The 26895-nt window shown below is 48.2% G+C and overlaps 1 protein-coding gene and 1 long non-coding RNA gene across 3 annotated transcripts; one reads left to right on the top strand and one right to left on the bottom strand.

Annotated features, from left to right (window-relative positions):
• The first annotated feature begins 275 nt into the window (after nucleotides 1-275).
• On the top strand, nucleotides 276-26895 carry gabrr2a (gamma-aminobutyric acid type A receptor subunit rho2a). 2 transcript variants are annotated; one of them, XM_029832654.1, is made up of 9 exons: nucleotides 276-568; nucleotides 2484-2590; nucleotides 6294-6361; nucleotides 12427-12650; nucleotides 13667-13749; nucleotides 17971-18111; nucleotides 18203-18355; nucleotides 23885-24093; nucleotides 25350-26895. In XM_029832654.1, the coding sequence occupies exons 1-9, from the start codon at nucleotides 432-434 to the stop codon at nucleotides 25683-25685; spliced, it is 1458 nt and encodes a 485-aa protein (XP_029688514.1). In that variant the 5' UTR covers nucleotides 276-431; the 3' UTR covers nucleotides 25686-26895. The 2 variants fall into 2 exon arrangements, with proteins under 2 accessions (XP_029688514.1, XP_029688515.1); XM_029832655.1 differs by lacking the exons at nucleotides 276-568; nucleotides 2484-2590 and adding an exon at nucleotides 3047-3090.
• LOC115248821 (uncharacterized) lies at nucleotides 12644-15333 on the bottom strand. The gene is made up of 3 exons (XR_003887567.1): nucleotides 14622-15333; nucleotides 13999-14187; nucleotides 12644-13906 (listed from the first exon to the last, which is right to left on the bottom strand). It is a non-coding gene; the product is annotated as an uncharacterized lncRNA (long non-coding RNA).

Raw genomic sequence — 26895 nt, 5'->3', positions numbered from 1 at the left:
TCTAGGAGCTGAATGAAACATGATTCCTGTGATGAGGTTTTTATTTACAACGGAGACGAATAAATTGGAATAATCTGCCGCTCTTGTTGTGTCATGCCAGGCAGGAAATAATCCTGCGCGCGCGGCCGCGCGTGATTTCAGACTACAGCTGTTCGGGCTCTCGCCCCGCGACCCCCCCCCCCCCCCCCCCCCCCCCCCACTTCTCCTTCTCTCTCTCTCTGCCACGCTCGTGAGGAGAAGTGCTGGCTGTGTTTACCACCACGGGCGCGCACGCGCACGCGCATCTCCGCGGGCTCTCAGCACGCTGCCAGTCGCTGCACTGCCATGCCCGAAGACGCGTCCTTCGTCCGCTAAGAGAAAACCATGCGCTGGCGGCTTCGCGCGGCTGGAATGCACCGACCAAGCGCGCCTTTCAGAGGACTCACCTGTGGATGCGTGCGGTCAAGATGCCTTTTATGACCAAACCTCTTTTCTTCCTGCTTTGTCTGGTCGTTACCGGTGAGTGCCGTCGCCACGGCCACCGTGTGCGGAGATGGACTGGCACCGTGGAGAGCCAGAACCACGGCACGTAAGTGAGAGAAGAAGCCAAAGGACGGGTCGCTGACACCACCTTTGCGAAAGGGTTGAAGTTAATGATATCTTATTAGTATTTGTCAAAACAGACAAGCAAATGGGATGAACTTTTTTAATTTTCGAGCTTGAATTATGAAAGGAAAGATTTAAGAATGAAGTTTCGACGCTAGAAAAGGTAGCAAACGTGCACGCGTCGGTTTTTATGAAGAGTGACTAACAGCATTTTAGAAGGGTAGTTCTAACGTGTGCAGAGCAGTGATTAGAGTCGAGGTCTGTCAAGTGTTCGACGGACCCCTACGTGCTGTGTACTAAACATAATGGATTGATGCCGCCGCCCCCTCCCATGGCGCCAACACCAGCATAGGGTCAAGTCTTCAGAGTGTTTGAAGGAGGGGTGAGAGGAGTGTGACAGGGTTGCTTTTGGTGGGACATGTGATAGAGCGTCTAACTGGGTGACACATGTAGCCTGAGGGCGGCTTCAAGAGGCAGCACTTTAGTTCAGGAGCTCCAGTAGGACTCCAGACACCCCCGTAACCCCACTGAAAGGTACCATTTAGGGAGCCACCATCACTCCTGCTCCGCTTCCATTTGGGCTGACTGGTTCCAAACTATGCTGCTCACACAGAGTAAGCTCCTCCCAGCATGTGACCTTCTCACAGAGAACTGCTGCCAACATTGTGTTCATTCAATAAAATCAGCCTCGATCGGCTTCATGAGCTAAACGTTCTGGAGAGTCCTGCTGACTGGAAACTCCTGGGAGAAGGGGGAGGTTCCTTGGAGCTGGACCAGCATGGCCAGCAGGCACGGCACCACAGTGCGGCATGGCCTCACTGTCCGGCCATCCTCATCTCCAAATCCTTGAAGAGGTCACCCTAATTTAGAAGAGCAATAGTCTTGATGTGGAGGAATAGAGCAGAAGTCTTGGCTGGTTGAATGATTGATTAATTGGTTAGTTGGTTGGTTGATCACTTTGTTTACCAGCCATTTACACCCCCAGAATGAGGTGAGGAGGGTCACAGGACAGGACAACCAGCCCGATGGCTGTTACTGCAGTGTGTTTTCCAGAAGTGGAGAGTTTTTCCCATCATTTTCTAGCCCTTAATGGGCAAGGTCACCCCCCCCCCTTCCCAAGCCAGCGGTAAAAGATAGAAAAAGTAATTGTGAGCCAATGAGTGGTGGCATAATTGTGCTCCACTTACAGACTCTTCGGCCGGAGTTTTTCTGTGGCACGAGTATCAGCCTCATGGCTGAGGGGACTTGAGTGGCTGCTCTTGAGAGCGGAGGTGAAGGGCTACAGGCTATCATCACAGAGCACCCCCCCCCCCCCCCCACCCTTCACTCCCCACCCATGAGGCTCTAATGAGGCTCTAATAACGTTAAAACACGGGCGGCTGAACCACAGCTTAAAAGGGTTCTGTTCAAAACCTGGAGAAAATAAACACTCAAAAGGCAGAAAGGTCAGGCGTGTAACTTCGAGGCCACCTCCATTGGTAAGCTTATTTAGATTCACAAAAGGACACAGTGGCTCCAGCCTTGATGTCCAAACGCTCGTGGGAGTGTCAAATCACCAGCCACATTCTCCTCACATCTATCATCTCCATGGTGGTCCAGAGCCATAGCACCTCGAGCCGTTAGCGTAGCTATTCTCTTGATCCGGCTGTCACCGCAGGTGGCAGAGTCGACAGGTGCTTGTCTTTATAGGAGGGGTGTGGCCAACTTTGGTGGGTTGTGATGACACTGCCTCCAAAACATCATCAACCTCCATCTCAGTCAGCAGCAATAGTTGATTGAAATAGCCGGGTTTCCACCCATAGAGGGCGCCACTCTTAAATAGTTCAGACAAAAAAATGTGTGTTGTCCCCCACAGGCCTTTTTAGCCCTCAACAACTAAACACTCCCTCTTCCTGCAGCTCCTTGACCAAGAAGCCCCCTGATGTGACCAAGTCTCGCAAAACAAAGACTGAGCATCTGCTGCAAGTGGACGACCATGACTTCACCATGAGGCCAGCGTTTGGCGGTAAATCCAATCTGCTTCACAATGACACGTGCATAATCTGGAGAGTTGCAGCTCACGTTTCAATGCTTCAGACCTGAAAATACATTGACACCATTAAAACACCAACAATGGACCACAACATTTGGATGTTTAATGCCAGTTCTTGACAGCTCCACCCCTGCTGCTGGGCCCCTCCCCCTGGCACAGGTGATAAGCCCGTCCTAGCAGTCACCAGGCCATCACAAAACACTAACCATCAGTCCCCAATCAATGTCATTTTCTGAGCCTGTGAAGGGTCAGAAGATGGCAACCACGAGGACAGAAAGGTCCAGAGCTGTGAATTGAACCAGGAATGTTTTTGTTGTGACAATCAATTCTTTATTTATCAAAATTGTCTCTAGGCGCTTCACAGAATCCCAGGGCCTGACCCCCAACCAGCAGCAGTGGCAAAAAAACTCCCCTTTAACAGGAAGAAACCTTGAGCAGGACCCGGCTCATGAAGGGGGACCCTCCTGCAGATGGTAGGAGAGGAGAGGAGACGAAGAAGGAAGACGATCGACATCTGAGAGACACACTAAAGACACACTACAGACACGTGCATTAGCTCAAAGATTCACGCTTCTCCATTAGCAACACGCAGGCATCGGTTTAGCTTCTGAATGGAAGCATTTTGGGAGGTGTGAACAGATAGGACAGAGGACAGAGAGCGTGCAGCAGGAGCTGCCTGTGGAAATGGGGCTAAAAATAGCTGCATCAGGGTTTGGACTTCTGTAATTGGCTGCTCTCGCCAGATTTGTGCTAAACTAACCTTTTAATTTTAATACAGCCAATAATAATACTTAATGTGGGATTTTTGTCTTAACAAGGTGGCTCCTCTTGAGTCAGCTTTGTGGTGGGTTTCCAGTGGATTTGGGATCCGTGATCCATGATCCATCCTAATCTAATGACTTGAGGAATCTCTTGTGCTTCCTACATGTTGATGTTTTCAGCAAAAAAAAAAGAGCCAAGGCTGAAAGGTGTGTGACTAAGGCTCTGGATCCTGGGAGATTCTCCTGGATCCAACTTTGTTGGGATCTGCTGGATCCACCCCTCCAGCTTGTGGTGCTCGAAGGATCAGAGAGATGTGTGGTGTCTCCTCCGAGAGTCTGTGTCAGGAACCTCATGTCCAGACAGCTTTGACCTTCTTCATCACAACTTTCTGGAGCTGGAGCAGTGTTGCCTTTGATTTCTGGTCTTCTTCCCTGTGCACCCCACAGCTGCCTGTATCTGATAGCTGAGGGTCTGGAGGGCCACGGCTCTTCCGTGCATCAGCTTGTCGGACTCTCTTCGGAATTCTGCTCTCACGTCTTCCACTCAAGGTTTCCCAGTTCTTTTAGGCATTTCCCATTGGGACAAATTAGTTTTGGACGACACGTGAACATATTATGACAAAAAGAACACACGGTAGTCCATCCACGGGGTGCACCTGTGTCACCTAACCCGCGTACTGGTGCACGGCCACCTTTGTTCGTTCATCTGACAGATGGAGGTGTGAAGGAATTTTGAGGTTCATTCGATGTGATCAGGTGAAGGTTGTGTTAAGGTTGTGTTCAAGCTTGTGTTAAGGTCCGGGTGATCCGGCCCCTAGAGGAACGGTTGGTTGGTTGGTTGGTTGGTTGGTTGGCTGTGAAACGGTAGCTCAGAAGGCCTTGACTGTTTTGCCCTCTGCGCACTCTCATGCTACCCTTTGGTGGTTCCGTGCGGGGCCGTTCCCATAATCCTTCTTGAACAGACAGAGCTACAGCCCTGACATGACAGAGGTGATTGCGGAGGTTCTCTGGCCGCTCTTCTTCAGTTTAAAACACCGTCTTAATAGAAGCAGTGAAAATAAAGAACTGAGGAGGCTATCACGGGTCCATCAGCTGGATGAAGAAAGCAGAAGGATCAGATAAATGCTGCGTCTCTCGGTGTCCAAAGGGGGCACTAGACCTGAGCTAACGTGTGTGGAGTATTATTGGTCTTAATCCCCAGAAAGATAACACACTAAGCTCGTTGTTAATCCACACAGAAGGGGACCAGAGTGAAAGCACATCATTTCGTGTGTGGGCTAAATGCTAACATACAGGGAAGCCTTTCAGAGAAGGTGCAGGCTCAGCCGCCACTGCAGGTCACCAAGTCCAAGCTGGTCTTCTTCTTCCTCTGAAACAGAAGCCCCATGTGGCGCTGTGAAGGTTTGCCCCACTTCATCATTGGATTCTGAAGGCACCAGAGGCCCAAAATGTATTTGGAAGTTCATCACGGAGACCATGATAATGATGGAAACCGTCAAGTGGTCCTGGTCCGCAAGCCTTCAGCGGGTTCAGGGTCCAAGTGTCCTTCAGGCAGTGTCGCATGGCCGCTGTTGTGGTGACCTCCTGCCACAGCCTGGTTCTGGGAGCTGTGCCACTGAGCTAATCTCCCAGTCTTGATGAAAAGGTGAAAGGGCCACTGATGCTTCGATCCAAGGAACCCAAATGATTTGCTCTCCTCCCCCGCCAGTTTTAAATGACCTCGCATGAGATCCAGCAGAGCAGGAGGCTGCTGCCTCCATTTGATGGGAGAACTGTGGAGATTCAATTAGAAGATTGGAACAAGCTGCTTTATAGACTAACCCAACTGCCTCCGCCTAGAAATGCAAATGGCTTCTTCGGTTGCCACAGCAATGATTTGTTCCATTACGCCTCGTGAACGTCAAGTTGGATCGGTTCTCCATATTCATGAGAGCACGGTGCTGTCCCGGCATGTTCGCTCCACTTAGCGGTAGCTGCTAGCTGTAGCCACTAGCGCAGGGGCCCAGGTTGGCTGGTGCTAGCCCCCCATTCGGACAGTGATGAGGGGATTAAGCTGGCAGTAGTTTCTCCTGTTTACAGCTTAGATTAGCACAGGCATCAATCTGTTACGCCATCAGACAGCTGTTCCCAGGCAAATGACACTTTGTTCCAAGCGGAGTGCACAAGTCAAGCAAAAGGCTTAAAGTGCACCGATGGGCCTCTGCCGACGTTGCTCCAGTCAGCGATGGAAAACGCCCCACCTGCGTCGGGCATCGGTAGTTGTGCAGCTGCGCTACAAAGTGCTGTAGCATCGGACTCGAACGCGGGTTATCCAACGGACACCAGACTGGAAGGAACAGCCACATCCTGGCCCGCCGGTTCATCCCCTCCCCGCCTGGTGGTCCGGCTTACCTTCACCCACCTTTTGTGCCACTTTTTCTTTGGAGAAATACTATTTTTACTGCACCACCAGCTGCTATGAGCTCTCTCAACTGCTGGTGGAGGTCACACAAGGGCCAGAGGTGTTACACACTTGATGTCATTGTCCCTGTGGGTGAAGATCCATCCGCAGCCCTCATCCGTCCAGCATCGGTGGCACTAATCCAGCATTTAGGCTCGCTCCTAATCTTTGTGGATTACTGACTGTTGAGATAAGTGAAGCAAAGTGGTCGCGGCATCACCCATCCGTAGAGGTCAGCGGTCACGACAGATATGGTGTAGAGATGTTGTGATTAGAATGCGTTTACAGATGGGAGCGCCGCTATGATCCCGCCCAGTTGTAGAACAGCTATACTGTGGAGTCTGGTCCTCCAGCTCCACCTTCCTGGACTCGTAGGTCCGCCTGGGTTCTGCTGGGTAGAGGTCGTGGTCTCAAGGTCTGCTGTGGGATCTGAGGGTCGGAACGAGCTCACCAGTTTTTTCCCCTCTGTCCCCAGGCCCTGCCATCCCTGTGGGTGTGGATGTTCAAGTGGAGAGTCTGGACAGCATCTCTGAGGTTGACATGGTGAGAACAGCCGGATTCGCTGCCACCGACGGGGTCTTGTTCACTGGGTGTCTTCCACTTGCGTTTCCATGGAAACAACACAATCACACATGTAAACAACGTGGACATCGCAATTCAGAGACAGCAACTCTCATGCTACTCTTTGGCTCCACTCTGGCTACTCTCATGCTGCTACTCATGCTACTTTCTGGCTATTTTAATGCTACTCTCATGCTACTCTTTAGCTATTCTCATGCTACTCTCATGCTGCTTTCTTGCTACTGTCATGCTACTCTCTGGCTAATCTCATGCTATTTTCTGGGTACTCTCATGCTACTCTAGAGCTGCTCTATAGCTACTCTCATGCATCTCAAAAGCTAGTCTTCTTTTACTCTCTGGCTACGCTCATGCTACTCTTTAGCTAATCTATGGCTACTCTCATGCTACTCTCTGGTACTCTCTGGCTACTGCTACTCTCTGCCTACTGTCATGCTACTCTATAGCTACTGTCATGCTACTCTTTGGCTCCTCTCTGGCTACTCTCATGCTACTTTTTGGCTCCTTCCTGGGTACTCTTTAGCTACTCTCATGCTAATCTCTGGCTACTTTCTGGCTACTTTCATGCTACTCTCATGCTACTCTTCAGCTATTCGCATGCTACTTTCTTGCTGCTATGTAGCTACTCTCATGCTACTCTTTAGCTCCTCTCTGGCTACTATATGCGTACTCTTTGGCTATTCTCATGCTACTCTCTGGGTACTTTCTAGCTACTTTTCATGCTAGTCTCATGGTACTCTATAGCAAGTCTATGCTACTCAATAGCTACTCTTATGTAACTCTTTAGCTACTCTCATGCTCCTGTCTAGCTATGTCTCTGGCTACTCCCATGCTACTCTGTAGCTGGCTACTCTCATGCTCCACTGTAGTTACTCTATAGCTACTCTCTGGCTACTGTCATGCTACTTTCTGGCTCCTCAGAATCAGAAGAAGGTTTATTGCCATTGTTCATGTAATACACAGTATTACACAAACTAGGAATTTGTCATGGTGTGCCGCTGCGACATTCAACATAACACTAGACATCAACACCACACTAGAATAAGATAAATAAAATAAAATAAGACTTATATACAGTATATACATAAATAGTGAGTGGTAAGAAATAGTGCAGGTCCATGAGGAGTAATGTATTGTTTATGAGTCCGGCTGGCTGCTGTACATGGTGCTTAAGTGATAAGTCACTTGGTGTTCAGCAGCCTGATGGCAGAGGGGAAGAAGCTGTTAGTGTAGCGGGAGGTTCTGGTCCGAATGGACCGTAGTCTCCTGCCTGAGGGGAGGGGGGAAAACAGTCCGTGACCAGGGTGGGAAGGGTCGGCCGTGATCCGACCTGCACACCTCCGGGTCCTGGAGATATACAGGTCCTGGATGGATGGAAGCCTGCAGCCGATCACCTTCTCGGCAGCGCGCACGACGCGCTGCAGCCTTATGTCTGTCCCTGGCGGTGGCACCAGCGTACCACACGGTGATGGAGGAGGTGAGGATGGACTCGATGATGGCCGTATAGAACTGCGCCAACATCCTGGGAGGCAGTTTGAGTTTCCTCAGCTTCCGTAGGAAGAACATCCTTTGCTGGGCCTTCTTGATGAGGGAGCTGATGGTTGGCTCCCACTTAAGGTCCCGGGTGATGGTGGTGCCCAGGAAGCGGAAGGAGTCCGTGATGGTGATGGGGGAGTCCATAAGGGCAAGGGGGGGCAAAGGGGCTGTAACTTTCCTGAAGTCCACAATCATCTCCACTGTTTTCTGAGCGTTCAGCTGCAGGTTGTTGTGTCCGCACCAGGACACTAGTCGAGCCACCTCCCTCCTGTAGGCAGTCTCATCGCCATTGGAGATGAGACCGATGAGGGTGGTGTCATCCGCAAACTTGATCAGTTTGACAGACTGGTGGCTTGAGGTGCAGCAGTTAGTGTACAGGGAGAAGAGGAGGGGGGAAAGTACACAGCCCTGGGGTGATCCGGTGCTGATGGTGACGGAGTCGGAGACAGTCTTCCCCAGCCGCACATACTGCCTCCGATCCGTCAGGAAGTGAGTGATCCACCTGCAGAGGGAGTCAGGCACACTAAGCTGGGACAGCTTGTCCTGTAGCAGAGCGGGGCGGATGGTATTGAATGCAGAGCTGAAGTCCACGAACAGGATCCTCGCGTAGGTTCCCGGGGAGTCCAGATGCTGCAGGGTGGAGTGAAGGGCCAGGTTGACCGCGTCGTCCACAGATCTGTTGGCTCTGTAGGCGAACTGCAGTGGATCCAGGAGGGGGGTGGTGATGGACTTGAGGTGTGGCAGGATCAGGCGCTCTAAGGACTTCATGACTACAGAGGTGAGCGCCACAGGTCTGTAGTCGTTAAGCCCAGTGATCCGTGGCTTCTTGGGGACAGGGACGATGGTTGAGGTTTTGAGGCAGGCTGGCACCTGGCACGACTCCAGGGAGGAGTTGAAGATGTCTGTGAAGACAGGAGTCAGCTCCTCTGCGCAGTGCCTCAGGGTGGAGGGAGACACGCCGTCCGGGCCAGGGGCCTTGCGCGGGTTCAGCCTGGCGAACTGCCTGCGCACATCCTGCTCACTGATGGTGAATGAAGGGGGGGAGGAGGGGGGAACTGGTGGTAAGTGATGGGGGGGGGGGACTGATGGTGAGTGGAGGGGGGGAGGAGGAGGGGACTGCCTTTGATGGAGTAAGGTCCATGGGGGCAGTGACACTGGGGGGGGGGGGAGGTGTTGGGCATGGTTGACGAGGTGTCAAAGCGGGCATAGTGGAGGGACAGGCTCTGACAAAGGGCTTTGTCGTCCTGACCCTTTGAAGCCTGAGGCCTGTAGTCGGTGATCTGCCTCAGGCCTCTCCACACAGAAGCAGAGTCGTTAGCAGTAAACTGCTGCTGAAGTTTCTCCGAATACACAGATTTAGCTCTCCTCAGTTCCTTGCTAAACCGGTATTTGGCCTCTCTCTAGCAGTCTCTGTCTCCACTTTTCAGCGCTGCTTCCTTTTCTTTCCTGATCTGTCTGAGTCTCGGTGTGAACCAGGGCTTGTCATTGGAGTAACTCACCCTAGTGCGCGTTGGTAGAATGCGCTCCTCACAAAAGTGGATATATGAGGTCACAGTGTCCGTGTACTCATCCAGATCATGTGTGGCCCCTTTAAACATGTCCCAGTCAGTTGTGTCCAAGCACGTGCGCAGCTCCTCCACAGCCTCACTGGTCCATCTCTTCGTGGTGCTCACGGATGGCTTTGTTAGTTTGAGTTTCTGTCTGTATGTGGGGATCAGGTGGACCATCACGTGATCAGACAGTCCTAGCGCAGCACGGGGGACGGCCCGATACGCGTCCTTCACTGTGGTGTAGCAGTGATCCAGCGTGTTCTCTGCTCTGGTGGGGCATTTGATAAACTGTTTGTACCTGGGGAGCTCGTATCTCAGGTTGCTCTGATTAAAGTCACCAAGCACGATAACCAGAGCGTCGGGATAGGTCCGCTCCACTTGTTGAATACAGTCCGCGAGCGTGCGCTGAGCCTCGCGCACGTCCGCATCTGGCGAGATGTAAACAGAGGCCAGAATGAATGAAGCGAACTCACGCGGAGAATAGAAGGGTCTGCAGTTGATGAAAAGGTATTCCAAAGCAGGAGAACAGTGCTGAGAGATCACGGTCACATCAGTGCACCAGTCGCTGTTGATGTAGAAGCAGACTCCACCGCCTGCTCTCTTGCCAGAGAGCGCCAGGTCGCGGTCGGCACGGAACAGCTGGAATCCCCCGAGGAGGAGCGCGCTGTCCGGTGTCTCTTTCCTGAACCAGGTTTCAGTGAAGCAGAGAACACACGAGGTGGAGAAATCTTTAATCCGCATCAGCAACTTCAGCTCGTCCATTTTGTTACAAAGTGAGTTGGCGTTGGACAGAAAGATCCCAGGCAGCGCCGTGCGCGAGCCTCTCCTGCGTAGTCTCGCCAGGGCACCGGCCCGTCTTCCTCTCCTCCGCCGTCTCACCTTTTGGGCCAAAAAGTAAACCAGGTCGGCTGCAGGAGCCAGAAAAACTGGAAGTAAGTCCGTGGGGGTGAGAGTCCTGATGTTTAGTAGCTCTTCACGGGTGTAAGAGCAGGCAGACACACAATTAACAAACAAAAATAGACAAACAAGAACGCAGCAAGACACCAAGGCGACCGCTCTGGGCGCCATCTTGGAAACCCACCTCACATGCTACTCTTTAGCTTCTCTCACGCTGCTCCTCGGCTACTCTCATGCTACTCTGTAGCTACTGTCATGCTACTCTTTGGCTATGCTCATGCTACAGAGCTCTCTCATTCTACTCTCTTCCTAATCTCATGCTACTTTCTCGCAACATTCTGCATTTTGGATCAACTGGAGGCTTCTTAAAGAGTTGTTTGGACACCCTGATAATAAAGAATTACAATAATCCAGCCTGGAAGTAACAAAAGCATGGACTAACTTTTCAGCATCATGCCGTGTCAGTAGCTTCCTGATCTTTGTGATGATTCTCAAGTGAAATTTTTTTCCAGAGACTGTTTTAATGTGTGAGTTGAAAATGCATGCTGCTCTCTGGCTACTCTGATGCTATTCTGTAGCTACTCTCATGCTACTCTCTGGCTACTCATACTACACTGTAGCTACTCTATCGCTACTTTCATGCTGCTCTGTATCTACTCTCTGGCTACTCTCATGCCACTCTATAGCTACACTGTCTCATTTTATTCTCTGGCTAATCTCATGCTACTTTCTGGCTACTCTCATGCTGCTCTTTGGCTCATCTCTGGCTACTTTTAGGATAGTCTCATGCTACTCTTTAGCTATTGTCATGGTACTTTCTGGCTACTCTCATCGTACATTGTAGCTAATTTGTAGCTACTCTCATGCTCCTCTACCTACTCTAATGCTACTCTCATGTTACTCTTTAACTACTCTCATGCTACTCTTCGGCTATTCTCATTCTACTCTCTGGCTACTTTTTTTGCTACTCTCATGCTACTCTGTAGCTACTTATGCTACTCTGTAGCTACATCAAAATCCAATCAATCTTAATTTATATAGTGTCTGTTACAATCATAATTGTAGCTACTCTGATGCTACTCTCTGGCGTTTTTTCTGGCTACTCTTTCTGCTACTCTTATGCTACTCTCATTCTATGCTCATGCTACTCTGGCTACTCTCATGCTACTCTTTATCTACTCTCATTCTCCTCTTTAGCTTCTCTCTGGCTACTCTCATGCTACTCGTTAGCTACTCTCATGCTACTCTCTGGCTGCTTTTTGGCTACTCTCGTGCTACTCTGTAGCTACTCTCATGATACTCTTTAACTACCCTCATGCTACTCCTTAGCTCCTCTCAAACTACTCTCTGGCTACTTCCTCGCTACTCTCACACTATGCTCATGCTACTCTCTGGCTACTCTCATGCTACTCTGTAGCTACTCTTTAGCTACCCTCATGCTACTCATTGGTTCCTCTCTGGCTACTTTCTAGTTACTCTCTTGCTACTCTCATACCAATCTTTTGTCTACTCTCATGCTACTTTCTGGCAAGTCTCCTGCTACTCTTTAGCTACTTTCTGGCTACTCTCGTGTGACTCTTTATCTACTTTCATGCTCCTCTCTGGCTACTCTCGTGTGACTCTTTATCTACTTTCATGCTCCTCTCTGGCTACTCTCATGGTACTCTTTAGCTACTCTCATGCTACACTGTAGCTACTCTATCGCTGCATTCATGCTACTCTTTAGCTACTGTCATGCTACTCTCTGGATACTCTCAAGCTACTCTTTGGCCACTCTCATGCTACTTTTCAGCTATTCTCTTTCTCATGCTACATTGTAGATAATCTCTGGCTACTTTCTTGCTCCTCTCTGGCATCTCTCATGCTACTCCTGGCTAATCTCTGGCTCTCTAGCTAGGCACACACACACACACACACACATACATACACACACACACACACACACACACACACAATTTGTTAGTTTATTTATCTTTAGTTGCAGCCTTGATCTCCATTTTAGCTTTGGTCAGTCACAAATCTCTAAATTGTCTGTGTTTGCACCAGGATTTCACCATGACCCTCTACCTGAGACACTACTGGAAGGATGAACGCCTTTCCTTCCGAAGCAGCACTAACAAGAGCATGACGTTTGACGGCCGTCTGGTGAAGAAGATCTGGGTACCCGATGTCTTCTTTGTCCACTCCAAGAGGTCCTTTATCCATGACACCACCACTGACAACATCATGCTGCGTGTCTTCCCCGATGGACATGTCCTCTACAGCCTGAGGTGTGTGGTCATTCCACATGTCTGCTGATGTGTCACCAAGATCTGAGTGGCTCAGGAACCATTTAGCAGGAATGAGGGAGTGAGGAGGTTTGAAGTGGGGCAGCAGGACAGGCAGAGCCTGCTTATCTCCAATTATCTTCTCCATTAGTGTCAAAAGAGGATTTTACTCTTTTTTTGGCAGGTTCTTCTGTGATTACCAGTTGCTAAGCTACAAAAGCTCCGATGTGGTAGCTCTGTTGACTCGATATGAAGAAATGTCTTTCTCGTGATGAAGAAGAAAGTTCAAGTTCAAATGTACCCTAAAAATCTGCTGGGGCGTCCTAAGAAAACAGATGTAAACTTCAACAGGAAGTGGTGTTCTTACATGGCGGACGTCTTCCAGATGTCCTTGTGGAGAAGCAATCCTGCCCCAAAGCAGGAGAGGTTCTAAAAGTTAACCTCCTGGGCTCCGTTGCCTTGTCATGAGCTCTCTGTAATGCCAGAGAAGGTCAAACAGAAGCCTCCTAGTGCTGTAAAAGGCTGCAGATGACCAGAAGAACCAGAGCGCAGGACCAAATGGACATGAGACCTGAGGGACGGGTGGAAATGTGGACAGGCATCCACAGGGGAGCTCGTCTATGGGTTGGACTTCACTCTCGTACTGGTGAAATGCTGATGACGTTCTGATCAGCATCATCAGAGCCATTAAAATCTGTGACATCAGAGCCATAAAACTGGGTCTTGGTAATGTCTCCATGTTCTCCTCATGTTCTCCCAAGAACTGCCATGGCTTTGCTGTAAACTTATGTGTAAATACACTCGTCAGTAAAGGTGTGCAGAACCACCTTGTGACGGTAGCCTAAAAGTAGCCCTATAACTATGGCAACAGACCACGTCAGCAGGGTGTCAGAGAATGTGTTTGGCGTGTGATCCACACAGAAGATCCAAACGGGAGATCCACACGGGTGCTGGTTTCCCTGTTTTCACTGACAACCTGTGTTCTCCATCTCGGTGACAGTTGTCCTCTTGTTGGACAGAGTGACGGTGACAGCAGCCTGCAACATGGACTTCAGCCGCTTCCCTCTGGACACTCAGACCTGCACGCTGGAGCTGGAGAGCTGTGAGTACACGTCCTCTTCAGCATGTCCCTGGTCAGAGCTCAGGGACACTTCCCTTTGTTTCTGTTTTGTTCTCTTCTTCATTTCCTAGTTTGGGGTTTGTCGTAGGAGATGCAGCCTGATTAGACATGTTGGAGGGTTCGAAGGTCCAACGTCCTGCTGGGAGGACAGAGAACAGACAGTATATCTCGCTGCTAGGTTGGTTAGATTGTGTGGGACGCCTCTGCTCTCCTCACGGGGCGGTTACATACTGAGGTCTGGTGATGGCTCCTCGGGGAAGCTCCATCTCGGTTATTGTTGCAGAGCTTTGGTCCTACAGCTTACAGGAGACCTTCTACTGGACCAAGACGCATTACAGCTAAGTCAGTGTGTGGGTCCTCAGCAGCATCCCAGGAAGCATCTCAGGAATCTTTCCTTTTGCTGAGTTCTCCTCATCCTGCCTGTTAGAGACAATTTAGTTTCCTTAGTTAAGATGTTTACTTGGGTTAAGATTTCTTGGCCTCAGGCCACGTACTTTTATTTTGACACAGGCTTTGGTCACATGACCAAGTAAAGCCATCTTTACAAGTAAAAAAACAAGTAAACATCTTAACCTTGGCAGTCAGTCTCAGTTAGACAAAGGAGTAGTTAGTAGTGATATAGTTTTTTACTGCTTAAGCCTTATATCTTTGGAATGTGAAAGCCTTTGAACTTAGGAACACTTTAGTTTACTTATTCGGACCTTTTTTGTTGAGCCATTTTATTTGGATTATTTAGCCTTATTTTGGAGTACAAACAATTTGGATTTATACCACTGTGTGCCACCTGCTTGCCTGCCTGCCATTGCCTCTCTCCCTCTGCCTACATGCTACTTACCAGCTTGCGGCCTACTCACCTGCTTGCCTCCATCTGGAACACCTTCAACCATCTAAAATGCCCGAAGTACATGAAGGTGGAGCTTTGTTCTGCTGAGATCAGCACCGTTGAGGCCACTGGGGATGATTGCTGTTCTTCACAGTCCATCACCTCTCAGCAAGCTCTTCTCTCTGCATGAAGTGGGGGGGTTGGGTGCCAGTGTGTCAGGCTTGATGGACTGAAACACCAGACCCCCAGACCTTCAGGGGCCGCTGATCTCAAGGTTTGATGGGGGAAAAGAATGATATTGTGTGAAATGGTTCCAATAAAACTGGTTCAGACACTCCTGGACATTCTGGCTGGTCCTGGTCGCTCCAGGCTGACCTTTAGATCTCCTTGTAATTGGCCATAGTATCGATAATCTCCCCATCAGGTCACCAACTTTCACGAGTGCAGGACGTTAGGGAAGCTTTAGAGGGAGTTGATGGTCAGGAGGACCACCAGTTCTCAGGTTAGGGGCAGATCAAAGCCTCCAGTTATCCTCTAGTTCCTCAGAGAAGCAGGCAGAGGAATGTGGCTGGCGCTGGGTGGGGATGGGGGAGGGGTAGCAGAGGGGTCGTTGTGGGAGGCAGCATTGCTAGTCCAGACTAGGAAGCCTCCAGTTGATGCTGTTTCCTGGCAGCAGGTGGAGGCTTTTGGCTGGATATTTCTTTGACAGTTTATCATTTGAGCGGACTCGCTTAGAAACGAGGAGGCAGATGTGATGTTAATCAGCCAAGGTAAGAGCTGTAGAAGGGACAGGAAGACAACCGAAAATACAAAGCTCTGAAATAATATCAACACCTCGTCTATTCTCAAAGGAGCCCAAAAGAGCGGCTGAAATGGTAACTAGCTAGCTAGCTATCCCTGAGACATACGCTGTGTCCGAAACCACTCACTCCTTCCCTATTCACTACTAACTGCATGGGGGACATGGATTGAGTGAACTACGTAGTGCACTGAATTTAAAATGATCGTTCGGACACTACAGCGCATGTAAAAAGACGTCATGGTGTCGCATAATAATTACGAACCGGTCGACGGTAAAAGTGGCCAGGTCCATTTAATTATGTTAACCCTTCCGAAACACACCCCAATACATTCAGCGGTCATTTTTTGGAAATGCAATATTTTACGCTAGAATTAACTTTATATACGGTAGTAAAATAAAATATTAATGTCAATAATAATTAAATAAATATTACTTGACATGATGGCACATTCTCAAGTCATATTCCGCTGTAGTGAAAACATTTAATAAAGCAATTTTTCATCAAGAAATGGATCCAGAGCTACTTTTCATCTTTGTAAATAGTATTGTACTGGCATCCTGTCGCCTGGTGAGGAACAGACCATTCCGACGAACAATATTATGTGAGGGGAGGGGGGACAGTGAAGGTTGATTGATTTTTTTAAAAAAACATTTATGTTGTAATATTTTAGGAGGATCATATTGGACCCCCAATGAAAACAGTTGTAAACTACACATTGATTTCTTATTTCCCAAATATTTCATATATCAAACCGCACAGTGGAAATTACATTAAAAAATGTATTCCATCAGCCTCAGGGCATCACGTGATACCGTAAAGGCTGATGGAATACATTTCCGAGTTAGGCTGCATTGATTGTACACTACTTTTTGCAGTGCATTGTGGGATACATTGAGTGCACTACATAGGGTACAGCGATGCTCACTAAGAATTCAGACAAAAATGTCAAAATAGCGTCCACACTATTGAGTGCACTATTAGGGTATAGGGGGTGGTTTAGGACACAGCGTTAGGCCCTGAGGCAGCATCTGTGCTCAGCAACTAATGTCCATCCAAGAGCTGAACGTCTGAGGCCTTCTGGTCCAGATGTCTGTCGAGCTTCTGGTTGTTAGCTATTATAAATGACAGGCATCACATCTGCCACATCCCACAGAGGTGAGCAGATCAGGAAGGGGGAAATCAAATAATGGCTTATACTTTTGGTCAAATATTTCACCTATATTAAATAACGTTAAACCTGGGAACAGGACCTTCTCTTGCTATGTTAGCAAGCTAGCTAAAATCAATGAATTCAGTCTTGACCCAGCAGGGTGCAGGTCAGGCCAGGGCTAGCTCTAAACGGTCACCTAGCATGCTACCTGCTGCACCAAGCCCTGCTTAAAAAACAATAATAAAGAAATAAAATTTAGAACAACCATTTTTGGCCAGATATGTTAGTGCTATTTAGCATTCATTTCTTTGTTCAGTAAAGATTGAAGACTTAAGGTCTGTCAAAGAGCTATTGAACATGAGGAAAGATGGGGGGGCGGTCAAAGGAGAAGGACATCAAAGATGATCTAGTAGCAGAGTGTCCTCACAGACTTGGGTGTATGTGAACACGAAGTGTGAAGTGAAGTGCGAACAGTTGCACACCAACAACTGTTGTTAGCGGGGAAGCTGGTCGGGGAGTCTGAGGATGTTGTTTTGGCTGCTACTCAAAAATTACAAAGGACAAAGATGAAAGCTGATCACAAAGCTCCCTTCCTTCCCACAGTAGCGGCTTTCTGCCTTTCTCAAAGATCTATGGCTGTTTCAGGCAAAGAGGCCGATGCTAGCAGCTGGGCGTTGCTCTCTTCATGGCAGGCAGCAGTGGTCTTGGATGGGCCACGAACAGCACTAGTCCATTAGCAGTCTACAGTCCAAGCCTCCACATTGTTGATGAGAGGAAGCTGCTGTCATATCATAGCACTGGTTGTCATAGCGATGACATTTTCCCACAAAGATGGACTTCCTAGTGGCAAATGTCAGAGAGAGAAATAAAGAGAGAGTAACTATTGTTCACTAGATGTGAATATATGACAAAGACTCCACAGATCCTCTTAGAAAGGAGCGGAGGAGCAGGAGGACCAGGACCAGAGGCTAACTGGCAGACTTATGCTGGACTCTCTGACACATACTCAGACCATCCTGCCTGTAAAGGGAGAATTACTCCTCTAAATCCTCCTTATGTCTCAGCTGGGGAGGGAGGTCATTCTCAACCGTCCTCTAGAGGGGTCCAGGTCCGCCTGAAGGGAGCGCTGTGACCCGATCTTGTTTCCAAGTCCTTCATGGAGGGAACTGAAAGGACAACTGTGCTAGCTACTGCTGTCGTGTCCAAGGTTAGCATCCTGTGTTTGGGACAGCTAGAGACAGACAGGCTGGTCTTCCACCTTCGATGCCTCTCAGGACCAAAGAATCCTCCCAGCTGGTGCTGCTTTCGCTCCTCCTGACCAGTCGTCCAGTGACCGTCGGTTCCCCAACCTCCAGAATTTCCACAGCAATGTCAAATTACACTGATGTGGTGTGTTTTACGATAATGATGATGATGGTGTTTTCCAGATGCCTACACTGATGAAGATCTGATGCTCTACTGGAAGAGCGGTGACGAATCCCTCAGCATTGATGACCGCATCTCTTTATCACAGTTCCTCATTCAGAAATTTCACACCACGTCTCGCTTGGCCTTCTACAGTAGCACCGGTACACACACACACACACACACACACACACACACACACACACACACACACACACACACAGGGAACGTCATGTTGTGTTTGACTGTTTTCAGGCTGGTACAATCGTCTCTACATCAACTTCACACTGCGACGCCACATCTTCTTCTTCCTGCTACAAACGTACTTTCCTGCCACACTGATGGTGATGCTGTCGTGGGTGTCATTCTGGATCGACCGGCGGGCTGTGCCGGCCAGAGTCTCCCTGGGTAAGGAGGCCAGAAGAGTGTCGTGTTGACACTCTACACCTGTGGATCTGCTACCATGATTCTATGGTTCTAGCTTATCCTCCAAGTCCCTGATGTTCCAAGAGGGACACATAAGGACAAAGCTTGCTCAAAATGGAGCAAGATGGAGCTGCTAGCATTGGCATTGTGTGTGTATGTGTGTGTGTGTGTATGTGTGACAGCGGAAACGTATTGCGTCACTTTCTGTCTTCTCAATCGTTCGTTGGTTGCACTGTGCACGGTGTGTTGTATTCACTTTACTTAATATTGAACACTTGGTGTGTTGTATTCACTTTACTTAAAATTTGAACACTTGGGACATTCTAGTCACCTGATAACAACAGTGAGAAACAACCCATATTAAACAAATACAGGGCTTCGCCAACTATTAGCATTAGCTTGGCCTCACCGTCTGTTTCACCCGGTGTCTTTGTCTGTTCAGCGTGTGAAATGTTTAGTTACTCCTCTGCCTCCTTTAGTGAAAGGATTAGGTGCAGAAAGTGTAGTTTATTTACGGCTATGGAGGCGAGACTTAGTGAGCTTGAGACGCGGTTCCGCAGCTTGGAGTTACCTGGAGTTGCGTCAGGTAGCCAGGAGAAGCTAGCTGCGGAGCCGTCTAATGTAGCTTCAGCTAGTGGTCCCCCGGCAGCAGCCGGCTAGCCAGGGCGGCTGGGTGACGGTTCGCAGGAAGCGTAGCCCAAAACAAAGGCCCACGGTGCACCACCAACCGCTTCCCGTAGCTAACCGTTTTTCCCCACTCGGCGACACACCCGCTGAGAAACCGACCCTGGTAATTGGCGATTCTGTTTTGTGCTACGTGAAGCCGACTCCAGTGACCATAGTTAAGTGCATTCCAGGGGCCAGAGCGGGCAACATAGAAGCAAATTTATGGCTGCTGGCGAGACGTAAATGTAAATTTGGTAAAGTTATTATTCACGTCGGAGCCAACGACACCCAGCTTCGTCAGTCAGAGGTCACCAAAATGAACATAGAATCGGTGTGCAACTACGCAAAAACGATGTCGGACTCCATAGCATTCTCTGATCCCCTCCCCAATCTGGGCAGCGATGAAATGTTTAGTCACATGTTGTCGCTAGCTGTCACGGTGGTGCCCCGAAAACCAGGTGGCCTTTATAGACAATTGGAGCACTTTTTGGGGAAAACCTGGTCTGATTAGGAGAGACGGTGTCCATCCCACACGGGATGGTGCCTCGCTCATTTCTAGTAATTTGGCTAATTTTATTAGACCCAAATTGACCTGACAATCCAGGGTCCAGACCAGGATGCAGAGTTGTAGTCTTACACACCTCTCTGCTGCTTCCTTAGAACCCTCATCTGCCAACAATAACATATTTAACACTATAGAGGTAGTCTCTGTTCCACGGTTAAAAGTTCACCAAGCACAGAGCAGGGGAGCGGTCAATCACCATAATCTTATTAAAATTAATACCAAAGCACAAGTTGGAGAAACTAATATCACAATTAAGTGTGGACTGTTAAATATTAGATCTCTTTTGTGTAAATCCCTGTTGGTGCATGACCTGATAGCAGATCATCACATTGATTTAATTTGTCTTACTGAGACCTGGCTTCAGGAGGAGGAGTATGTTAGCTTAAATGAATCTACTCCTCTTACCCATCTTAATTATCATATTCCTCATGTTACTGGTCGAGGAGGTGGAGTGGCCGCAATCTATCACTCCAAGTTATTAATTAATCCTAGACCAAAATATGGCTCCAGTTCATTTGAAAGCCTGACTCTTGGCATCACCCATCTGAGCTGGAAGGCAGAAAAGCCACTTCTGTTTGTAGTTGTATATCGGCCCCCTGCTGGGCCACATTCAGAGTTCCTGTCTGAGTTCTCTGATTGTTTTATCTGACTTGGTCCTTAGAACAGACAAAGTCATTATCATTGGAGATTAAATATCCATGTAGAGATTGTAAATGACAGCTTTACAAATGGCTTCATTTCATTACTTGAGTCAGTTGGTTTCCTCCAGCAGATAAACCAACCAACTCTTCAACCACACCCTAGATCTAGTTCTGACTTATGGTGTTGAGGTAGAACATGTGTCAGTGTTCCCTCAGAACCCACTCCTGTCAGATCATTCATTGATCCCTTTTACATTTATGATTAAGGATTCTTCTATGCTCAGAACACAGTCTTACTATAGCAGATGTCTTTCAGATAATGCTGTAGCTAAGTTTAAGGAAGCAATCCCTGTGTTGATCCCAGGGCCACTGTGTGTTTCCCCAGGGATCAATCATTATAATCTTAGCCCTGCTGAGGTTGACTCTATTGCTAAAGGTACAGCAACCTCACTGAGAATCCCGCTTTTCTGTTGCCCCCCTGAAAAAGAAAATAGTAAATCAGAGGAGGTTTGCCCCCTGGTATAATTCACATATCAGGACCCTCAAGCAGAAAGTGCGAAGACTAGAAAGGAAGTGGCATTCTTGTAAAATAGACAGCTACCATGTAGCCTGGAAAGACTGTCTATTAGTTTAGACATTAGGCCCTCCGCAAGGCTAGAACAGCTTATTTTTCTTCTTTAATTGAGGATAATAAGAACAACCCCAGGTTTCTTTTCAGCACTGTGGCCAAATTAACCAAGAGTCACAGTGTTTTAGATCCACGTATTCCCTCTTCCCTTAGTGGTGAAGACATCATGAGCTTCTTCACTGATAAAGTTCTAGCTATCAGAGAGAAAGCCAACCAGGCCATCCCTACAACTGGACCATCACCAGACGTGCTGACTGTGGGAACATACAGGTTCTCCAACGAGCCCTTAAACTCCTTCAGTCCTAAATATTTTTCTGAAGCGTCTTCACTAATTCAGAAATCCAAGACCACCACGTGTCTTTTAGATCCCATCCCAACACACCTGTTGAAGGATGTTTTACCAGTGATAGGCAGTTCTATCCTGGACCAGATCAATTGTTCTTTCGTGACAGGTTATGGACCCCGGTCCTACAAGGTGGCAGTGATTAAGCCGTTGCTTAAAAAACCATCACTGGATCCTGAAGTCTTAGCAAATTTTAGGCGATATCCAACCTTCCTTTTATCGCTAAAATTCTTGAGAAGGAGGTGGTGACTCAGTTACTGGAGCACCTGCAGAGAAACAGCCTGTTTGAGACGTTTCAGTCAGGCTTTAGAGCTCATCACAGCACAGAAACAGCACTTCTTAAAGTTACTAATGATCTTCTTATAGCTTCAGATCATGGACTGGTTTCTATGCTGGTTCTGCTGGACCTCAGTGCTGCTTTTGATACAGTTGATTACAGCATCCTGTTACAGAGACTGGAACATGTGATTGGGATTAAAGGGACAGCACTCGACTGGTTTAGATCGTATCTATCTGATTGATACCAGTTTGCTCATGTCCATGGTGTTCCCTCCTCATACAGTAGGGTTAGCCATGGAGTTCCTCAAGGTTCTGTACTTGTACCAATCCTCCTCACCTTGTACATGCTTCCCTTAGGGAACATTATTCGGCAGCATGGGATACATTTTCATTGTTATGCTGATGACACTCAGCTTTATTTATCCATGAAACCAGAGGAGACAGAGAAGTTAGTGAAGCTTCAGACCTTATGTCTTAAAGACATAAAGTCCTGGATGTCTTCAAATTTCCTCCTTCTTAACTCAGGAAAAACTGAGGTCATGGTGTTTGGTCCTGAACCTCTCAGGAATAGATTAGATCACATGATCACTCTACATGGTATCTCATTAACATCTAGTCTTTCTGTGAGGAATCTAGGAGTAACTTTTGACCAAAACCTCTCCTTCAACTCACACATTAAAACAATTTCGAGAAGTGCCTTTTTTCACTTGAAGAACATCACAAAGATCAGGAAACTACTGACGCGGAATGATGCTGAAAAGTTAGTCCATGCATTTGTTACTTCCTGGCTGGACTATTGTAATTCTTTATTATCAAGGTGTCCAAACAACTCTTTATGAAGCCTCCAGCTGATCCAAAATGCTGCAGCCAGAGTTCTGACAGGTATTGACAAAAGAGATCACATAACTCCTTTAATGGCGTCTCTTCATTGGCTGCCCGTTAAATTTAGAATAATTTTTTAAACCCTTCTTTTGACCTACAAGGTCCTCAGAGGCCTAGCTCCATCCTACCTGGAGGAGCTAGTGATACCTTATCAGCCCAATAGACCACTCCGCTCTCAGAATGCTGGTCTACTTGTGGTTCCCAGAGTTTCTAGGAGTAGAATGGCGGGCCGAGCATTTAACTACCATGCCCCACTGCTATGGAACCAGCTTCCTGTCCAGGTACGGGAAGCTGACTCCATCTCTACTTTTAAGATTAGGCTTAAAACCTACCTCTTTGAAAAAGCTTATTGTTACTAATTCTGTAGTTCCAGTTACTATTATAGACAGACAAACTATCATACTTAGGGGGTCGTCTAATCATGCATCCAGCTATGCTGTTATAGGCCAAGGCTGCCGGGGTCTGGAAACATGATCACCTGACAGGCCTCTGTCACCCCACTGGGTCATGGTTTCCTCTCCTCTGCTCTCCTCTCCTCTCCTCTCCTCTCCTCTCCTCTCCTCTCCTCTCCTCTCCTCTCCTCTCCTCTCCTCCTCCTCATCAAGCAGACTAGTTATGTTGATTCTTGTCTAGTTTCCCCCCCCCCCCCCCCCCCCCCCCTCTATTCATTTATAGGTATCGCCGCATTCGGAGCTGCATGATGACCTCCGGCCCCACTGACCCGCTGTATAAATAGCATATTTATGTGTTTCTGTGTTTCTGTGCTCTGTGCCTGTCTTCTCCTTCTCCTTCTCCTTCTCCTTCTCCTTCTCCTTCTCCTTCTCCTTCTCCTTCTCCTTCTCCTTCTCCCTCTCCCTCTCCCTCTCCTCTCCCTCTCCCTCTCCTCTCCCTCTCCCTGGCTGGGTTCATCGGGGTCTCAGTCTTTCTGTGCTGCTTGAGGCCCATTGCCTGGTGTCCCGGTCTTATTAATCAGTACACCAAGTAGCAAAGTCAACATACACACACACTCACACGCATGCTCACGCTCACACACACACCGTATCAATAACTACAGATCTGCACCCATCCTGGCAGGAGCCCTTCAGATGCCAAATCTGCTGCTTCACAGCTGGAAAAGGGGGAAAAAAAGAGAAAAGGGGACAGGACAAGGGGGGAAAAAGAGAAAAGTTTAGAGTCAAGATAACTTCTTCAAAAGGCTAGAAGAAAGGACAGGAGGAATAGAATGAGACAATCCAGGAAGTTGGAGACAGGACTAGGTAGGAAGTGTTCAGCTCAGGCACCACTCTAGAACAGGAACGGGTGGAAAGGTCTGAGAGCGAAATGCAGCAGCCTCAATCACAGGCCCACTGGCACACGGTGCATCGTGATCGGCGTTGCTGCGTTTCTCCCGTATCCCTGCCAATCGCGCTGTGGCTCACCATCCTCACAACTTTCGTTGACATCTGACGGGTAATTTTTGCATCCAGACTTTTGCTGTAGCTGAAACCACAATGACATGTCTGTGCAGGCATCACCACCGTGCTGACCATGTCCACCATTATCACCGGAGTGAACGCGTCCATGCCCAGGGTGTCCTACATTAAGGCGGTGGACATTTATCTCTGGGTCAGCTTTGTCTTTGTCTTCTTGTCGGTGCTGGAGTACGCTGCTGTCAACTACCTGTCCACCGTCCATGACCGCCGAGAGCGTAAAATGAGAGAACGGGCGCGATCTCAGGTTTGTTATGACACAGCCTTTGATGATACATTAAAGAACTTCCCTTTGATCTTTCAGATTTAGAAGAGAGTAGACTGCTGAATGGGAAAGAGCTATCTTAGCATCTGCTCATTGGAAGACATACTAGAAGACCTCAGTAGCTTTTTCATACACATAATTAGCAAATAAAAAATGTAATTTGAATTTGTCATTTACTAATGAGGTTTCATTACACATTTGTTTGGGCCCAAATAGCTGCTGCCAGAACCTGAACCTGAATCATTTATATTTGCATTTGAATCGTTTCATTAGAAATTTGAATCAGCTAATTGGCATTGGCGCTCTTAGATTTGCATCAATGACCTCGGTGCAGGTTTCACTGCCTTTCCCCTTACAGACCTCGAACTCGGGAGCTTTGCTTGGCGCTGTTACCGGTACCGGTACCGCTGGTGTCCAGCATGTCCCACGAGGCTTCTTATGAACAGACCTCAGTGGTTTGATCATCCCTGATGGTCTCGGCTGCATCCTGCCTCCTTCCTCACGAGTGTCGCGTGGTGTTGGGGCAACGAGCACCATCGTTATATCAGGGAGGCCGTCGAGATCTGGACACATGGCCAGCAGACTGTAAATAAGGGGGGGGGGGGGGGGGGGTAGCAACTGGGGCACTGCAGCCTGCACCCTGAGAGAAAGACTGCACCAAAATCTGTTTCAAGCAGCTCAGACATGTCTCACCAGCATCACTTCACTCTTCTGAGGAAGGAGGCAGGACACAGCCAAAACCAACGGGGGGGGGGGGGGGTGGTTAGGGTTAGGGTTAGGGTTAGGGTTAAAGCAATAGTGTAAAAAGATCTTTGTGAATTAAACATTAACTTGGAGGATCAGGCAATCCCGCCCCTGGGATCAGAGGAGCTTGGCTTTCAACAACAGTGTTGCTGCTGTCAAACATTTGGCTCTGGCACCGGCTCGGCCAGATGGGACATGCGGAATTATCATACCGGCAGCTTAAAATGATCATATTTGGAGGACAATTATTGTCAGCATCCAGGCTACAGCCTGACGTGAGTCATGTCCCACAGACGTACCACAGATGAGTCGATTAAAGCTTAGGGCAGTTTTACCTCACCTCCACACAAGGAGTGTTTCGACTGGCTCTAAAACAGGAGCGCAAGCACTGGTTCCTTGTGCGATTACGGGTCGACTGGGGGCCAACCAGAGCCCTACAGCTGTGTCACCAACTGGTCTGGTCGCCAACACATGGTTTCTTTCTTCTCTTCCAGTCCCTGCCGTGCACCTGTGGCATCTCCCAGACACGAACCATGACTATGCTGGATGGTACGTACAGTGAGGCCGACACCAACAGCCTGGCTGGATACACTGAGGATCCAGTGGTGCCAGAGGAGGAACAGGAAGAGCTGCATGAGGTTCCAGAGAAACCTGAACACATGGTTGTCCATCTATCAGTGAGTAGTGAGTCCACCACCACCAAGAAGAAGAAGACCATCCGCGCTCTCAACATCATCCAGAACACACATGCTATCGACAAGTACTCCAGGATGATATTCCCCGGGTCGTACATCTTCTTCAACCTCATCTACTGGTCAGTGTACTGCTGAAAGGTGCTCCCGAGTCCAGTCTAACACACTGTGATTCATCCAGTGGGTGTGCTGTGGTTCTTCTTCTGTGTCTGTGGAGACCAACCATCATCAGGTTGAAGGCCTTAAACGAGGAACGGAGACCTGTGGGAAAACCTTTTTCTTTTTTTCTCTTCATGCAGCCATGTGAATGTTTCTGAACTTCAAGAGAAAAGAGACCTTTAAACAGTGTCCTTCACACACACACACACACACACACACAAAGACACACACACACACACACTTTTTACCGTTGGTCAGAAGCATCTGCGACTGAAGGAATCTGCTGGATCACTGATGACGATGGACTGGTCCAGACGAGTTGATAGAAAAAGGTGGATCAGGCCTATATGGTCTGAAGGTGCACTAGTTCATCGTTTACTGTGAAGATCTTCCCAAGTTGATGTCTCCAACTGAATCCTATATAATCCCAAATTGTCGCCATTATAGGGCTTGTATGAACAATTTCCTACTTTGAGATAATGCTGCAAATTTGACGTATTTGAAATGTCAACCTAAAAATTGCACTGGAACAAGCTATATGGACACGTTGAGGACCGAGGGACACCATTCGGCAAGGTGGTCCTCCGAAATGTCTTGACAATCAAAACTATGAGAAATACCCAACAGAAGCATCTAAAAAGTCTGCGCAGGGTTGATCAATTCTGTTCCACAAGATGTGACGTCACAATAATTGATATATTTTTGCAATAAACTGTGAAGCCAGATTTTCAGAGCAAGCGTGAATGGTTCAGCGGTACGTTTTAGTTCTTAGCCTGGTGAGGCAGCAGATCGACACAAAGAACATTAAAAAGCGCCTCTTTGCGGCTCTCGTGTATTAGCTGTCATTAGGTAATAGACAGCTGGAGTTCTTGGACAGCTTTCACCATATTTGCTGAAAAATCTACTGTTATTTCCGTTCTTTCATATTGTGGACATGATGTAGCTGTATTTCCTGTTACTTTTACCCCCTGCAGGTCAAAGTCAGAGCCTTGAGATCCACACACATCTCACCTGATGGCGGTGGCTCACTGTGCTAATTCTGACCCAAATATTGTTGAACCTCAGGGTCCACGACCAAAGTGTGATATCGCTGAAGCTCCTGTACACCCTTCATTACTTTGTAATACGTAGAAATATACTGCTTGTGTTGAAGAATGTATTAAAACAAGTCTTTAGAAATTTGCAATAA

This window comes from Takifugu rubripes, chromosome 2, assembly GCF_901000725.2.
Source record: "Takifugu rubripes chromosome 2, fTakRub1.2, whole genome shotgun sequence".
NCBI classification, from domain to species: Eukaryota; Metazoa; Chordata; class Actinopteri; order Tetraodontiformes; family Tetraodontidae; genus Takifugu; species Takifugu rubripes.
Note: the sequence above shows the minus strand (reverse complement) of the source record. Positions and strands in the feature narration are given on the sequence as shown.

What these genes read in the sequence shown, in the direction of transcription:
- gabrr2a (XM_029832654.1), top strand. Translation starts at nt 432, where the DNA reads ATGCGTGCGGTCAAGATGCCTTTTATGACCAAACCTCTTTTCTTCCTG. An exon ending in GAGAGCCAGAACCACGGCAC is followed by an intron (nt 569 to 2,483) that starts GTAAGTGAGAGA and finishes CTCTTCCTGCAG; the next exon opens with CTCCTTGACCAAGAAGCCCC. An exon ending in CATGTCCTCTACAGCCTGAG is followed by an intron (nt 12,651 to 13,666) that starts GTGTGTGGTCAT and finishes CTTGTTGGACAG; the next exon opens with AGTGACGGTGACAGCAGCCT.